The following is a 17,050-nucleotide window of genomic DNA, read 5'->3' as shown; positions in this document are numbered from 1 at the left end:
AATGTTTGAGATGTTTAATGCCACCCACTTGACTACTTCCCTGGCTTTTGCATGTCACCTTTCTCACTATCATCCTTATCCAAAGTTCTCTCCGTTGACCATTTATTTATTTTTCTCAAAAAAAGAAAAAAAAACATTTACAAAAGAAGTAAAAACTCAACCTTTGAGCCTTGTGATGCCACCCACTTGACAACTGACCTCAATTTCTTTTGCCTCTCATCTTTCTCAGATCACCCATATTTGTTCTCTACTTTCACCATTTATTTATTTTTGATATAAGAAAAAAAATCATTAAAAGAAAAAAAAAAACTCAATCTTTGAGCCATCTAATGCCATCCACTTGACTATTTCCCTCATTTTCTTCTGCCTGTCTCCTTTCTCAAACTACCCTTATTTGAACTTCTCTACTCTGGCCATTTTACTTATTTTCCCTCAAAAGAAGAAACATCATGTACACAAGAAGTAAAAACTCAAGTCTTTAATTTTATATAATTCCCCCCCCACTTGAGTACCACTCTCAATTTCTTCTGCTTGTCACCTTTCTCAAATCACCCTTCTTTGAAGTTATCTACTAAGGCCATTTTACTTATTTTTCTCAAAAGAAGAAACAATATGCACACAAGTAAAAACTCAGTCTTTGATCCATCTAATGCTACCCTCTTGACTACTACTCTCAGTTTCTTCTACCTGTCACCTTTCTCAAATCACGGTTCTACATTTTACTTGGTTTTTCTCAAAAGAAAAGAAATCACTCCAGTAGTAAAAACACAATCTTAGAGCCATCAAATGCCACCCATTGGATGGCTCAAAGCTGGAGTTTTTACTTCTCTCAAGTTCTTCTGCTTTGATCAGTGTACTTATTTTTTCTCAACAAAAAAGGAAAAGATACATTCACAGAAGTATAAAACCAGTTTTCAAGCCGTCCAAGGCCACCCATTAGACTTCTGCCCGGCTCACCTCTTTCTCTCTCTAGAACTTGCTCTATTATTGCTCCCAGCGAAGTGGGCAGCCGTAATCTGCGGGCTATAAGCTGATGTGACCACTCCCCACATCACTTTTCTCCAATCAGAGATTACCCATCTCATCCGGAAGTCCAAAAATCCAACAATAATTCACTTGTTCTACTTCGATTGTACAGATTTTCTCCGTTGTTGGTCTTCTCAAGAGCTGGAGATGTTTCCTGGGTTGATTCAGCAAAGAGAAGCGACTATCTCTCAGGAGGAGAGCCGCAGCCCAAGCCTGGTGCTTACGGCGGATCCGAAGCCCCGCCTCCGATGGACTGCCGATCTTCATGAGAGATTTGTAGACGCCGTTGCGCAGCTCGGGGGACCCGAAAGTAAGTTTTCAATCCATCTGATTCTCCTTCTCTCATCGGATATTCCCTGTTTCTTATCAGAGTTTCAGATCTATCTTGATTTCACAAAAAAATAATCTGTTTTTGATTGCGTGCAGTGAGTGGCTTACCCTCTTTAATTGGGTTTTATATCCCGTGGTTGGTAAATATTTATCTGGCCCCTGTTGATTTGTTGGACAGATCTAAATCCCAACGTTTTTTAGTTAGAGCTGATGGCATTGATGTGAATTATAGCAGTTCGGTTTTATAGCTTGCGGAAAGTAGTTTATCCTCTTTAATTTGGTTTTTTACATCTCATGGTTGGTATATATTTATCTGGCCACTGTTGATTTGTTAGATAGATCGAAATCCCTATGTGATTTGTTAGAGCTGATTGCATTGTTGTGAATTATAGCAGTTTTAGAGATGGCAAGAGATAACTTATTGCTGTGAATTATAGCAGTTTCGGAGAGAGAAAAAGTTAGCCTGCAGAAAGTAACTTATCCCCTTTAATTGGGAGTTTTACATTCCATGGTAGGTAAATATTTATCTGCCAACTGGTGATTTGTTAGATAGGTCGAAATCCATATCTTTTTTAGTTAGAATTGATGGCATTTCTGTGAAGTAATGCAGTTTTAAAAATTCAATCAATCTGCTTCCCCTTCTCGCATCATATGCCTTTGTTCTTTTTCATAATTTCAGTCTCCCCGGATTCCACAAGAATTGTCGGCTTTATTGCATGCAGCAAGTAGTTTAACCTCCTTAATTGGGGGTTTTACATCACATGGTTGGTAAATATTCATCTGGCCACTGTTGATTTGTTGGATAGATCTAAATCCCTACGTTTAATTAGTTAGATCTGATGACATTGTTGTGAATTGTAGCAGTTTATTTTATAGCGTGCAGAAAGTAACTTGCCCACGTTAATGGTATTTAACTTCCCATTGTTGGTAAATATTTTATGTGGCATCTTTTGATTCGTTAAATACATGGAAATTCCCATGTTTATAACTTTAACTTGGTTGCACTGTTGTGAATTTTAGCAATTTTAGTTTATTGTGTTCAGGAACTAACTTACCTTTTTAATTGAGTTTTACTTCCCATTGTTGGTAAATATTTAACTTAAGTGTTGATTTGTTAGACAGATCGAAATCCCTTTGCAATTAAGTTAAAGTTGATGATATTTTTGTGAATTCAAGCATTTTTATTTGATTTTATTTCCTAAACTTGGCCGCTCTTTAAAGGACGGCACTTGTGAAACCTTAATTTTGTTTTAATGTTGATTATTGATGTTTTTGTGAGCTTACTTTTTCTATGATTAATTTTCTTCCGCTATAATACTGTAATAGATTTGAGGTTTTAAATGGTTTTTATCTTTTTCTCCCTGAGAATAAATGAATTTTACTCCGTAAACTGGTCGCTGCTAATGGTTTTGGTTTTGTAAATGAAGTCCTTGTTTATTCAGATATGACCTATTGACTGCCCTCTTTTCTCATAGTTGTCATTCCTTCTCTCTTTGTTCTCTCTCTATCTCCTTTCTCCTTTCTCTCCTCTCTCCATCCATCCATCTATCCATCTGTCTTTTTGTCTCTCTCTTCCTCTCTGTCTACCCCTGTCTGTATGTATCTCTCTTTCTCCCTCTATCTATCCCCGTCGGTCTCTCTTTCTCTCTCAGTCTGTATGTATCGCTCTCTGTCTGTCTCTATTTCGATCTCTTTCTCTCATTCAATCTCTCTCTTTCTGCCCCTGTCTATCCATGTATGTATGTATCTCTGTCTGTCGCTATCTTTCTCTCTCTGTCCCTGTCTATCCATGTATGTATGTATCTCTGTCTGTCGCTATCTTTCTCTCTCTGTCCCTGTCTATCCCTGTCCGTATGTATCTCTCTCCGTCTGTTGCTATCTCTATCTGTCTATCATTCTATCTCTCTCTCTCTGTTGCTCTGTCTATTCCTGTCTGTATGTATCTCTCTCTGTCTATCGCTATCGCTATTTCTCTCTCTCTCTGTGTCCCTGTATATCCTTGTCTTATGTACCTTTCCGTCGCTGTCTATCCCTATCTTTACCTCTCTCTCTCTCTATGTTTCTCTGTCGGACTGTCTATCTCCCTCTTCTCCCTCCGCCCACCCTGCTAGGTCCAACATTCTTACTGTATGCTTTTATCTGAGATATTATTTGTTAGGCATGAGGTTAATAATTTTTCATGGCAACTATTTATTTGTATTATCCCCAAATTTGAGTCTTTCTGACAATATCCTGTTGATCAATAAAATATTTGCGTTAGCCCATCATCTTGAATCCAAATTGTGACGTTTCAGAGGCGACGCCAAAGACGATCATGCGGACAATGGGCGTGAAGGGCCTCACTCTTTTTCACTTGAAGAGTCATCTACAGGTAACGGAGATATCTCTTATTCCATCAGTTACGATTTTAAGTTATTGAAAGTATGGTCCTCATATTTGACTTATCCTCAGAAATATCGATTGGGCAAACAATCTAATAAAGAAGCTAGCGAGCCCTCAAAGGATGGTGAGCTTAAATTTATGTTATATTGTGTGCTTCTTTCAAAAACAAATATTCAATTGTGTGCTTGGTTTTCTTAATGTTTGGATTTGATTCGTGTTTCGGAGATTCATACTTTATCGATCACCATTCTTTCAACCGTATAAATTTGATCGATTTAGTTGGTGTATAAAATATATTCTACTAATTTTTTTTCTGAAAAAATGTTTTTTTCTCTATATTTAAGGATCTATGTTTAAAAGTCAAAGAGTTTGAAATGACACTTTAACGTGTTAATTTCTAGCCAGCAATGATATATTTCAAGTCTTCTATTACGTTTCTCATTTGCACAAATTTTTTTGGAGCTAAAATTGTATTGATATTTTTAAAACCAAATTTTATTCGATGAGCGAAGAGGGGATAAGATTTCGTTTTTATTCATTTGCCTATTTCTCAAAAGATGGAATTCTTAATTTTGTAAAAAATCATTGTTATGAGATGCATCATTTGAATTTGAATGAGCGTGAATTTTAAGCAAATTAGTCCGTACTAACTCTGATTATATCTTGTATTGGGCGAAACTTTTTTATTGTTTATTTATTATTTTCTAACTCATGGGTAACTTCTTTATCGAAATCATGAAAAGTTTTCTCTTATTATCATCTTTCAGCTGTTTATCCAATGGAAGGTCCGAGCAGCAGCACTAACTCTCTCTCTCCTCGAGTGCAATTGCGAGATGCAAACGAGTGAGATTCTCCCTCTTTTCTTAATAATTTCTCTTCAAAACAAAAAGTTCCTCTAAAAAGTTTCATTAAACTTACAGAGGTAACGAAGTCAAGGAGGCTTTGAGGGCACAGATGGAGATTCAGAGAAGGCTCCACGAACAAGTGGAGGTAAATACAATTCTTGACTTTCACCTTTGATCTTGTCAGTACAGTCCTGATGTCGTCACCATTAGCTTTGTTTCTTCAATTTCCTGGGAGAAAAAATGTAAAAATCACCGTGAGAATTTTGAATAAAATGCAGCACCTTAAAATATAAAGAAAAAATTAAAAGGGTAATCTTAAGTTTTAGTAATTTCTGATGGGATGGGCTCCAAACAGGTGGAGAAGCACCTACAAATCAGGATGGATTCTCAAGAGAAGTATCTTAACTCACTTTTTGAGAGGGCTATCAAGATTGCGGTGGAGCAGATCGCGTCGACGTCGGGGATCCATGTCTCAGGCTCGGAGCTGGCTGACCTCCTCACCAAGGCTGGCGTCAATGATAACGGCCTCGGTCAGGGGCCTTCAGTTACATCCACAGAAGCACCATGGTTCACTGGCATGCCACCAGAAGAAAGCCCTTACCACCGGAGATTGCTTGGTTTGAAGACAGAACCCGGCCCTTGAGATTCTCTCTCTCTCTCTCTCTCTCTCTCTGTCTGTCCATCCCTCTCTCTCTTCCTCCCTTTCTATCTATATGTATACATTATCTCTCTTTCTCTATTGATATTTCTACCTCCTCTACCTCTATCCTTCGCTCTATATTTTATTTCTACATCAATTTATCTCTATTTCAATCTCTCTCTATGTGTACCCTGAGCCCAAACCCAAAACCAATCTCTATATCAAAGTCCAAGTCAACCACACAAGGATGATATGCCATAAAAATCCCAAGATTTGGCGCAAAAGTTTAGTGATTGAGCTTGGGTTTGACATTAATCGTCAGAATGTCCTTATCTTGGTTGTAATTTGATGTACCATTGTTTCTCTGGCCATTTTGTCAAAGGACATGGATACATTTTAAGCGGAGGACAAATAAAATAATCTTTCATACAAGGATGAGAGAAGAGGTAGATACTGAGAAAAATGTAACATGGTTTTTATCTGAAAAGTGTAGTATCAGATTTGTGACAACAAAAAATGTATAAAATGTCTGAATCCAGCATTCCTACCCACAATTTAAATGTTTTATATTTTAAAGGGCTCTTTTCTGTTCAATTGGAGTAAATTAAATACAAAATACAGTAAAGTGGGTGGCACAGAAATTACTACAAGTTCAAGAGACTAAATGAATTAGAAATCAACATATGTTTATATGATGTAGTTGATGCGGGGTTCTAGAGCCTTGATATGGATGAAAGTTAACAATGATTCTTAGCGGAAGATTAAAATATAATCATAATGACATCAACAAAACATTGTATCGAATCACCTAGGCTCGGATCACATCCGTGATTCCTTCTATCCTTGAGCAAGTCTTATGGAGCTGCTCACGTGTGTTGCCTTTAGGTGTATCCACGTGATCCTCCGCACATCAAATCTCCTCCACCTTGATGAGCTCTGTTCAAGCGCTGTTGTCATCATCTCGTAATCTTGATTGCATCGAGAGTGGAGAGGAGCTATGGGGAGAATGGAGAAGAAGGGGATGGCTCTTGAAATTTTTTAGCCTGGGTAAATAACTTTCAAGGTTTTCCCTATTTATATTAAGTGGGTATTTTTCATAAAACCCCTTAACTTTAAGTATATATTTCGATGACCAAAACACCATGTGTGTGTGACCCTCTTGGCCCATGTATCAATATAATTAATGGCTCCATTGTCCCCAGAACCTTTATTGGCCCTCTGAATTAGTTAACTATGTCATTATACTGGTAGATTAATGTCAAATCAATGTAACCTAATCGACAAGTTGAGTATCCAGGTTGTGGGTTTCTAAGCTATACCTTGTGCTTTGGAAGATAGAAAGGAGCATGAATCAACTCACTCATCAAATATGTTTGTCGGTTGTTACCGTGCACGTATAGTCCCTCATCAACTTGATTCTCTTACAAAGGCTTATGATCAACTGTCAAACCCTAATCAATGATCTGATTTAGTATTGTTGTTCCAGAAATCACCAGTTAACTCTTGTCTAATATACCACTACCTTGGCCAAGGACTTCATCTCATTGTATTCCTTGAGCTGTCTCCTCTTATACCAAGGGTGAACAATCCCATCTTGACCACTCAATCGTCTTCGTGAACTTCTTGATGCACTCAAATTAAAACTTTTTAGAATCCAATGATTAGAGACCTATTGGGCACAATCAAAGTACAACTCTAGTCCAGAATACATATTTGGTGTCTCATGTCTAAGGACCACTTACACAACCGTGTTCTCCCACAGCCACTGTGTTCTCCCATGGTCGCCGTGTTGCCCCATGGACGCCTATTGCTGCCTGCAGCGCCTACGCTGCTCCTGTGACTGTCTATAGCTGCCTGCACTGCCTGCATCGTTCCCCCGACCACTCGCATCCTGCCAACACCGCGCCGCCATGCCTTGCCGCAACCGCATCCTGCCATTGCCACACCATTGCGCCACCGCACCTTGCTGCGTAGCTGTGTCCCTGTGCCCTGCCGCCGCCACACCTAGTCACCGTTGCGCTCTACCGCCGCTGCACCCGGTCGCCACTGTGTCATGCTGCCTCCGCACCTAGTCGCTGCCATGCCCTGCTGCCCGCGCCTTGCTGTTACCGTTCTGCCATGCTGCCATGCCCTGCCGACGCCCTACTGCCGTGCCCTATCACCACCACGCTATGGTTACCATTCTACCGCGCTGCCGCACCCTACCGCCGCTGCGTCCTGCTGTTGTTGCACCTTGCCACCACAGCACCCTACCGCACTAGCCATTGCGCTCATTGGCGTGCCCATCGATGCATCCACTGTCACGCCCGCTGCTGCACCTATTCGCGCCACCACCTGCGCCGTCTTTGTGCCTACGTGCTGCTTGCCTTCCACTGCTGTCGGATCATGCATCATCTGCACCCCACAACTACTGATACACTCATAAACTCCCTTTCAGTCTTATATTATTTCCTTCGGTGCCTCCAAATTGTTTTCTCCCTTGCTGGGGTAAGGGTAGTGCTTTCATACATATAAGAAAGACGCCGGATGAATTGATGGATTCTAATTAATGATGATTGATGTACCATGAATGATTCTTGATTTAGCTCTCCTTATTTCTTAGTTTCCCTATTATAATCTAATATTAATTTTTGTTGGATACTATCTTAAAAGTTTTCTCCCACTTATTAATCGATTACCTTCTACCATCTTACTCCTTTTATTATTACTCATCTTTCTCTGCTCATTTCATCATCTCATTATTCCTTTCCCTAACTCGATAGTTATATTCAACTCTAAAGGATAGTCCCTGTGGAGACAACCTCACTCCCACTATATATACATTTGAATGAGTTTATATTGTTGGAAGCTAAGAGGGGGGGTGAATTAGCTTTTATGATTTTATATTATCTAAATAACTTTTAATGATTCCTTGTTTTAACTCTCACCTCCTTTCTCTAAGACACCAAGTTTACTTGGTTCCTCGATCCGCTAAGTGATCGAGTCAATCCAAGGTCCCCCTTCGAGTCCAAACTAGGACTCAGGATATCCTTATCAAGGATCCTCCCTTGTAAGGTACCCTCACCCAACTTACAGAGTTGCTGAGGAGTCTTCCGGTGGCACTTCTCGTTCCTTGGTGCACGAGCTTCAACCCCGAACGCCTTTGGGTAGACCGTCACGAGCACTTCCTCGTACGCCTACTTCTCTCGTCACCGTCACGTCCTTGATGCCACCCACGTCACCTCCCGCCTTCTGAATCTTCTTCACCTGCTCAGATTAGTAAAAAAGGAAAACAATGCCACTCCCCGTGATTGATTCAACATTCAATCACCGCACTCAATGATGGATGAGTATATGATAATATCACAAGCACAAGAATCAAATCTTCTTTCAATCTCAGATAAAATTACTATCAAAAATCTCTCTCAGATCACAGAAATCAACTTCAAATATTTCTTTCAAAAGATCAAGATCAAAATTCCACTATCCTTCACAATACTATATGAAAAATCACCACTAAGACTATAATTGTGAAGGAGTCTATCAACCTTTTCACTAAATGAGTGAATGATCAAAATGAAAAACTTCCCTTATGAGTAGAGAAGCACAGCCACACCAATTGTAGGGGAAAAACTTCACAAAGAGGAGCACTTTCTTCACACACAAAGAGCTCAAGAGAGATGGTTTTCAAGGAGGATGCATCAACCCTTGCTTTGAAGGGGTATTTAAAGGGGTAGAGGGGTAGATTTTAATTTTCTGAGAATTTCAAAAAAAATTCGAGCTCAAAAGGAGCTGTAATTAATTTTTTATGATTTTTTCAAAGTTTTATAGAAAGTTTCCTTAATTAAAAAATTAATTATAGTAATTAATGCTAATTAAAGTAGTTAGGTTTAATATAGGAATTTCAAAAGTCGGAAAAAATACGATTTTTAGAAATAAGAAATGATTTTGGAAAGTCAACCGTCGGACCCGACCTTTGGAATAAATCGAATTTCCTAATTCAATTTTTCGGGTCCAAAGTACATTATATATAAATAATTTATTTCTACACTAAGAGATGACTTCTGGCGCAGTGGTAAATCGCTTCATTACTGAGGCGGAGGTCTTGGGTTCAAATCTCGTTCTTCCCATTTATATATATATATATTTAATTCAAACTTTAGTAGCGGACCCGACCTCGGATTTAACTGGTTAAATCCGCCCGTCGGGTCCGCCACTAAGGCTAATGGGCTCCGCCCATTTAGGCCTTATTGGGCCCTTCTTAAATGAACTAAAATGCCAGAAATTTATTTAGGAGTCAATTTTGCACTATTTAAAATACTTTTAATAGTTTAAAAAATTCAGAAAAATGTTTATAATACTTTTAAAGTATTTAAAAATATTTCTAAGGCTTCTGAAAATAATTTCAACATACGTTAAACATGAAATGACCTTTTAAAATATTTTAAAGTATTAAAATAACATTTTAATACTTTAAAACTATTTTCAGAAACTTTAAAAAACATTTTTCATTCTCCCAAGTACTTTATGATTATTCTAGTTTATTTTATAGTTTTAACACATTTAAAAAACATAATCTTAAAATATTTTAAGCTCTAATTATAAATTAGTTTCTTAATTATAAATTCATGATGTTAATGTAATTTAGTGTACATTAAAACACAAAAACCTCAACATATATGATTATAAATTTTATTTAATTTTGGAAAATTAAATCGCAATGATGCTACAATTAACATCGCAATTTGCTGTTGTCAGCTAGATAGTGCTATTCTATCTGAATACTTAGGTTTCCTTCTCGATTATCCTTTCAATATGAATATTTAGAACACATGCTTAAATACCAGTGATCTTCGTATTGATCTCATGATAATGCACTAAGAACCATCATCTATTTATGGGTAGACATGCGCGTTCTGTTCGGATGGTGCGAATTGGCGCGAATTGCGCGAATTGTTCGGATTTACGAACAGAAAAAGAACAGAATTCGCACACGGGGCTGTGCGGTTCGCTTTGTTCGAATGGTGCGAATTAATTCAGGGAAAAACAACCTGTTACCCTTTGTTCGACAGTTCGAGTGTGTTTCTTCAGAGGTTTTTTCAGTCTCCCTCCCCCGCTCTTGAATCCCGTCTCCTCTCTACAACGGTGGTTTCACGCATTTCTCCCCGCCTCCTCATGTGGACTCCTTCACGTCTTCCTCCCACGGATTTGGCAGCTCTGTACTGTATCAGCGGAATCAGAGGACGGTCAAAGTGAGGGCAACTCGATCTGGGCGTTCTTCTCCAATTACTCTTCAGTCTTCACCTGCTCAATCCTGCAAGTAAGCAAATGCCACACAATTTCTCTCTTAGACCAGGGGTTTTGCGATTCTGGTTCTCCATTATGAATTCTATTGCAAGAAGACTACATTTTCAGAGTGCTCCGCAAAGAGTATTTGTTTGATTAGGGATTCAGTTAATCCCAAATCTCCTGGTTAAATATTGTTTGATTGGTTGATTAAATTTCTGACACTGTTTGCACAGAAATTTTACTCTCTTGTAATGCAGATTGATAGTTTCAACAGCTCTGGTGTTATTTCGTTTTATTTTGTTTTATTTAGGAATCAGAATTCGTTTTTTCCAGAGTTTTCCACCTGAGCATTCCTGAACTGTTTCTTAAACAACAATTGAATCTCTGGAAACAAGCTCTCTTGCAGCCAAAATGACTTTTTCTCCTTCATAAGAGTTTATTTTCATTCTCCATTTCTATCTTTTTGTCTGTTTCTCTTGGTCCCTCTCTCCTACGATTGTTTTGTTACTATTGTTTTCTCTCTCTCTCTAAGTCTCTATCTCTTTCTGTTCCTCTTGCCCGCTCTCTCTATATCAGTCTTCCACCATTCTTTCAGTCTCTCTTGCCCTCTCTCTATGTGTCTCTATCCCTTGTTCTATTTCTCTTGCGCTCTCTACCTATCTCTGCCTCTGTTTCTCTTGTTCTGTCTCTCTCTAATTCTTTAGTCTTTATGTTTCTCTACCTCTCTCTCTCTCTCTCTCTCTAAGTCTCTTTCTCTTTCTGTTCCTCTTGCTCTCTCTCTATATCAGTCTTCCACCATTCTTTCAGTCTCTCTTGCCCTCTCTCTATGTGTCTCTATCCCTTGTTCTATTTCTCTTGCGCTCTCTACCTATCTCTGCCTCTGTTTCTCTTGTTCTGTCTCTCTGTAATTCTTTAGTCTTTATGTTTCTCTACCTCTCTCTCTCTCTCTCCCTCTCTCTAAGTCTCTTTCTCTTTCTGTTCCTCTTGCTCGCTCTCTCTATATCAGTCTTCCACCATTCTTTCAGTCTCTCTTGCCCTCTCTCTATGTGTCTCTATCCCTTGTTCTATTTCTCTTGCGCTCTCTACCTATCTCTGCCTCTGTTTCTCTTTCTCTTGTTTTTCGTCTCTCTTTATGTTCTTCATTTCTCTTTCTGTCTAAGGGAGGGCTCTCTATCTGTCTCCCTCTCTCTGTCTGTTTTTGATGCTACCGCTCTCTGTCTCTCTATCTGCCTTTTTCTCTTTCTATCTGTCTTTTCCCGTTTTGTTTCCCTCTCTCTTTCTCTGTTGTCCATTCGCTCTTCTTCTCATGCAAGTTATCTCTTCACCTCTTTCTATCATTCTCTGTTTTTCTCCTTCTCTATCTGAAATCCTGTCTTTTCCAAAATCTTTGATCTTTCTCTTCCTGTTGCCCTCTTACTTATCCACTATTTACAAACCTACTGTCACATAATTTTGTCAGTACGTCTCGTAATCTCCGACTCACTCCTGCTCTGAAAATCTACATGGTTGTAACTATGTGATTATCTATGGGTGTCGTATGAACTATTTTCATTGGTCGTTCTGATTGACTTCTGTTTTCCATGAGCAGGAACTCATACATTGTGATCTGAATACTTTTCTGCCATCTGACACGAAGTGCCACAAGGTGTTCGCTGTACTCTCCGTAAGGGTCAGAGCATTCAGCTATTTATTTAACCAGTCCTGGATTTGCCTTCGTCTCTTCAAAAGGTGCATACTTATGTCTTCAGCTCTAGTTTTTATTTTTGATTCTTTCATTTGATTTACGACTCGTATTTCACCTTGTTGGTCAACATAAATTTCATGTTTTCCTATTTATGAAACTCTTTGAACATCATGAGTGCACATCAAACAACGTCCAGACTGGGCTTGGTATTCCATGAAATTTCTTGAGTAATCCTAGTTCTTAATAATACTGTAGGATGCCTAGGGAACCTCAGTCTATCGCGTCCGGTTCACATGGAAGCTCCCCATCGTCAGAGGGGAGTGTTGGTCTCGGGGGGAAGAAGAGGAGGAAAAATGAATGCGCTGCCAGGATACACTTCACCGAGGTGGCGCCAAAGGTGTTCACATGCAACCTCTGTGCGACCCGTAATAGGGGTCGTGCAGTGACTGTAGAACAAAATAAATACAGTTGCAGTACGGTTCTTTGGCGTCATTTGAAAATTGTCCACCGTAAAGAGTATAATGAGCTGAAGAGTCAAGAATGCAACTCTTCCAACCAACCATCGATGGCCAACTTTTTTGATAGACAACATGCTCAAAAATGTATTTCATTGGTCGGACATCGGAGGCGACAAAAGAAGAGCTCGTGCGTTTCATCTGTCAGTCAGCATCACCATGGAACATTGTGTGTAAGAAATATTTTATCCGACTGCTTCGATACATTGCTCAAGAAGAGATCTCCATTCCATCGACAAAGGCTGTTAAGGAAAAGGCTTTCAAGATGTATGTTGAGTTGAAGAGCAGTATTCGTGACCGTCTAGAGAGTGCTGATAGAGTCTCCATCACTATAGATTGTTGGACTTTGCAGAATTGAATATCATTTATAGGGCTCACTGTTCATTGGGTGGACACGGAATGGAAAATGTGTGAATGTGTACTGGCGATACGACAGTTGGAGGGATCCCACACTGGCGAGTGCTTGAGCGAGATTGTACTAGAAGTTTTGGCAGAATTTAAGCTGTCGGAGAAGCTCTGCGCTATTACGACGGACAATGCTTCAAATAATGCAACAATGATGGCGATATTGGAACGAGAGTTGCGGCCATTGAATGCCCGTTTCACTGCAAAGAGGCATGTTCTGTGCATTGCGCATGTCATCAACTTGGTTATGCAGGCCGGATTGAAGGCTCTCAATGTCGTCGAAGATGACCCCGAGCCAAGTTTCGTCAACGAAGTAGACCTCACAGCCCTAGATGCTCCGATCGATGCAGAGGAAAATGATTTTCAAGCAATTTCCTTGGGGGATGTGGTTCGACGCCTAAGAGAGGTGGTGATTGCTGTACGAGGATCGACGAGGCAAGAGGCGAAGTACTTCGCATACTACAGACAGCTAAATATGTTGAATGTAAGGAGGATCCCCATAGACTGCCCTACTAGATGGTCTTCCACTTATAAGATGCTATGCGGGTGCATAGGAAAAAAGATGGTTGCTGATATGATGTTGTCCACCGCCCTTCGAAAACAACCCTTACTCGATTCAGAATGGGAGCTAGTACAAAAATTTGTCGACCTACTCAAACCACTCCAGCTTGGTACCTCTGTTGCTATCCAGAGCAAGGCACCGACGTCAAATGAGGCTATTGTCATTATTAAGGGATTGATGAGGCATCTAGAGAAAATTAGTGTGGGTGTATCAAACTCATCCATGCTTACAGTTGGTCATGCTATCTCCCCTAGGCAAAGGAGTGCTTTATCTAATGTCTGTTCTACTATGCGGGCTAAGCTCGACAAATATGTGTCTGTGCTAACACGAAATGAGGCTTTCACTATCGCCTCTTTAGTTGATCCATCAATGAAGCTTCGCCTCATTGATCCTCAAGCTAAAAATGAGGTTCTATCTACTGTCCGCAACATCATGGCGGCGCATTCAGCATCCCGGAACCCCGGGAATCGGCGCACCGAACCAAGTGCTCTATCAACAGCGTGTGAGTTCATACAACTAGAGCTTGAAGAAATACTAGATCCATTTGAGCTACCACAACGAGTTGATCCGAATACGGAGCTTGATGTATATGCAACGACGCCCCCAGCATTTGGTACAGAGGTGTTACATTGGTGGAAGACGACAGGTAGCTTATAATTTGCATTGTTTATACACTTTTGTATCTTCTAATTCATGCATTGAACTTCTGACTAATTGTACTCCCAAAACAGGTCACATATCTTACCCTGCGTTATCACTAGTGGCGAGGGAATTCCTAGCAGTTCAAGCAACGAGTGCCGCGTGTGAGAGACTATTTTCAGAGGGTCGTCGAGTAATCAACTACCAATGATCGAGGCTCACGGCATAGAGCGTTGAGGTGTTAATGATACTGAAGTCATGGTACAGCAACGACGACCTGAGAGCAGATGAGGACGACGACTGTGATGAAGACGACGGACCATTTAACATACGTCTCAATGCAACGATGGGTAAGACTCTGTCCTAGTTTGCGATGAAAAATTATGAGCGTACGATGTCAATGTAATTCTTTCTGACATGCAGATTAGCGCTCCACACAATGTTGCCTAAAATGACGGAAGAATCCGGTGGTTTGAATGCGAGATTCATCTGGTTTTTTCTTCTCTCTATCTTTCTATGGTTTTACCTTCATCTCTAAGTCTCACTTCTGTATGTCTCTTAGATTAGTTGACTCTCGCTTTTCCTCGATTTAAACTCTCCACTTTTCTCTCATTCAGTTACTCCGTCTTCAAATCTCCCTTTCTTTACATGTGCAGAACAGGAGGGCTCGTCATCAGCCTGAGGGCGCTACTCAGGAGTCAACCATCATCGAAAGATTATACTCGGCCAAGAAGTGGAAAGCAAGTTCTGCAGCTCACAATACCTAGTCAGAAATCTGACTGGAATTCTAAAGGCTTAGGTATGCAGAGGGAATTTTGAAGACTTGTAGACAGTTATTTTCTTTAAACGACGAGTCGTACTCCTCAAAATAGGCAAGGTGTATCCCAGTTAATTTGAAGACAGTTATTGCTCTTGTCTAATTTTCTCTCATTTCCTTACTTTTCTCTCCAGTTTTCTCCATCTTTCCCTCTCCCTAAGTATCTCCTTCTCCCTTTCTAGCATTCATTGAGCTTCTCTTTTCCTATCTCCTATTCTTTCCATCCTTCTAATTCTCTGATTTTGTCTCTATCTCTTATTCCCCCTTTCTATCTATCAAAATCTTCCTTTCCCCCCTTTATCTTCATCTCTCTAACGATCTATCTCTTCCCTTCTACAATTCACTGTCCCACACTCTCACCATCGCTCTCGTTCCCTCTGTCTTCCTCTCCCTTATTCACCTCACTCCCTCCCTCTTCTTCTCTCTTTCACTCTCTCTCCCTCTCCCTTTCATGACAAAACTAGGGACACATATTTGTTTTAAAAAATGGCATATTCAATTTGTTACCATATGAAAAGTTAACAAAATTTATATTATTATTGTTGAAATACCCAACTATCTTTTTATTGAAACCTAATTTATCTACCCTCTAACCAAGTCCTAGAAAATATGGAAGTACACCCTGTTTCATGCATGTCGTTTAACGAACTTAATTCTTATAATACTATTAGAATAATTAACTCCTTCCCCTTTAGAACGAATGAATTCAGTTACGTTAATAATTGAAATGAAATCACAATCTTTTTCAGTACAGTCTTCTCTTCTTATTAAATTGCCAAATGAATTCATTAAATCATTCCAATTTTTTTTCCTTTAATCTAAGTTACAACAGTAGCGTAAATGCCATTATCACTTGATTTAATTACTGTTAGATTTATTCTGACACTACTTTACATATTACGGTGTTTCAGGACTAGCAATCGTAAATTAAGATAACGTCAACCTGAACATATTTTACATAATTCGTGCATTTTATGCAATTTGGAAACAGTTATGTTCTTTCTGTGCGAATTTTGTTCGCTTGTTCGCATTTGTTCGTTTGTTCAAATTTGTTCGTTTGTTCGGATTTGTTCGTTTGTTATAATTTTGTTCGGATGCGCGAATTTGTTCAGATGTGCGCTTTATGTTCAGTTGTGCGAATTTGTTCGGATGTGCGAATTTTGTTCGTTTGTTCGAATTGTTCGAACATTTGATTGAATTTTCGCACATAAAACGAACAGCACACCGAACACACCCCTGTGCAGTTCGTTTGTGCAAATTTTCTGTTCGTTTAAAGCGAACAGAACACCCATGTCTATTTATGGGCCGCATTATAAGCATCAGACCTGCACGATAATAAATATATTCTATTAATGAAATGGAACAAATTATAGAATGTGTGATTGGCTTTCTGGCCACATATATTTCCATCATTTGAAATGTAACTTTTGAATTACTTTTCTGTCTTGCCAGTGAAGAATTTTCATTATCGTTAAATTAATTATGGGAGACTTAAGAATTGAATTTGTATTAATAAATTCGTCTTCTTAGGGTGAAACCTACTCTCACGTTTCTTACTTCATGTAATTTAATCATGTCTTACTATTGGTTGAATGTGTTTGCATGATGATGGATGATATTGATGGAGTTTTAATTTTTAAGGGTTAATTTAATTGATTGGTCATCAAGGATTCTTAGGTAAAAAATAATGGTTTGATAAAAAAAACATCATATTGCTTGGGTCATGATGTCATGCCATACTTGTAATACTTTTGTTAATGATGTACATCATAATCATGTTTTATTCAATGTTTCATGTTATCCAGATGATATATAATTTTTTTTCCTATGAGGGGTCTCAATAATTTTTAGTTTATATTTCAATGAGATACATATGTTTTTATCTGACAGTATTCCAAAGTATGTATGAGTCAGTGATCATTAGATAATGTGTGTGA

General features: G+C 39.2%; 1 protein-coding gene across 3 annotated transcripts; it reads left to right on the top strand.

The window, feature by feature from the left end:
* The first annotated feature begins 927 nt into the window (after window positions 1-927).
* On the top strand, window positions 928-5,400 carry LOC144708687 (protein PHR1-LIKE 2-like). Of its 3 annotated transcripts, none has more exons than XM_078582106.1 (7): window positions 928-1,035; window positions 1,139-1,336; window positions 3,651-3,727; window positions 3,808-3,862; window positions 4,506-4,581; window positions 4,659-4,728; window positions 4,939-5,400. In XM_078582106.1, exons 2-7 carry the CDS (start codon window positions 1,174-1,176, stop codon window positions 5,224-5,226), a joined length of 729 nt encoding a protein of 242 aa, XP_078438232.1. In that variant the 5' UTR covers window positions 928-1,035; window positions 1,139-1,173; the 3' UTR covers window positions 5,227-5,400. The 3 variants fall into 3 exon arrangements, with proteins under 3 accessions (XP_078438232.1, XP_078438231.1, XP_078438233.1); XM_078582107.1 differs by lacking the exons at window positions 928-1,035; window positions 1,139-1,336 and adding exons at window positions 1,850-1,867; window positions 2,036-2,120; XM_078582105.1 differs by having other exon boundaries at window positions 942-1,336.
* Window positions 5,401-17,050: the final 11,650 nt, after the last annotated feature.

This window comes from Wolffia australiana, chromosome 10, assembly GCF_029677425.1.
Source record: "Wolffia australiana isolate 7733 chromosome 10, ASM2967742v1".
Taxonomy (NCBI): Eukaryota; Viridiplantae; Streptophyta; class Magnoliopsida; order Alismatales; family Araceae; genus Wolffia; species Wolffia australiana.
Note: the sequence above shows the minus strand (reverse complement) of the source record. Positions and strands in the feature narration are given on the sequence as shown.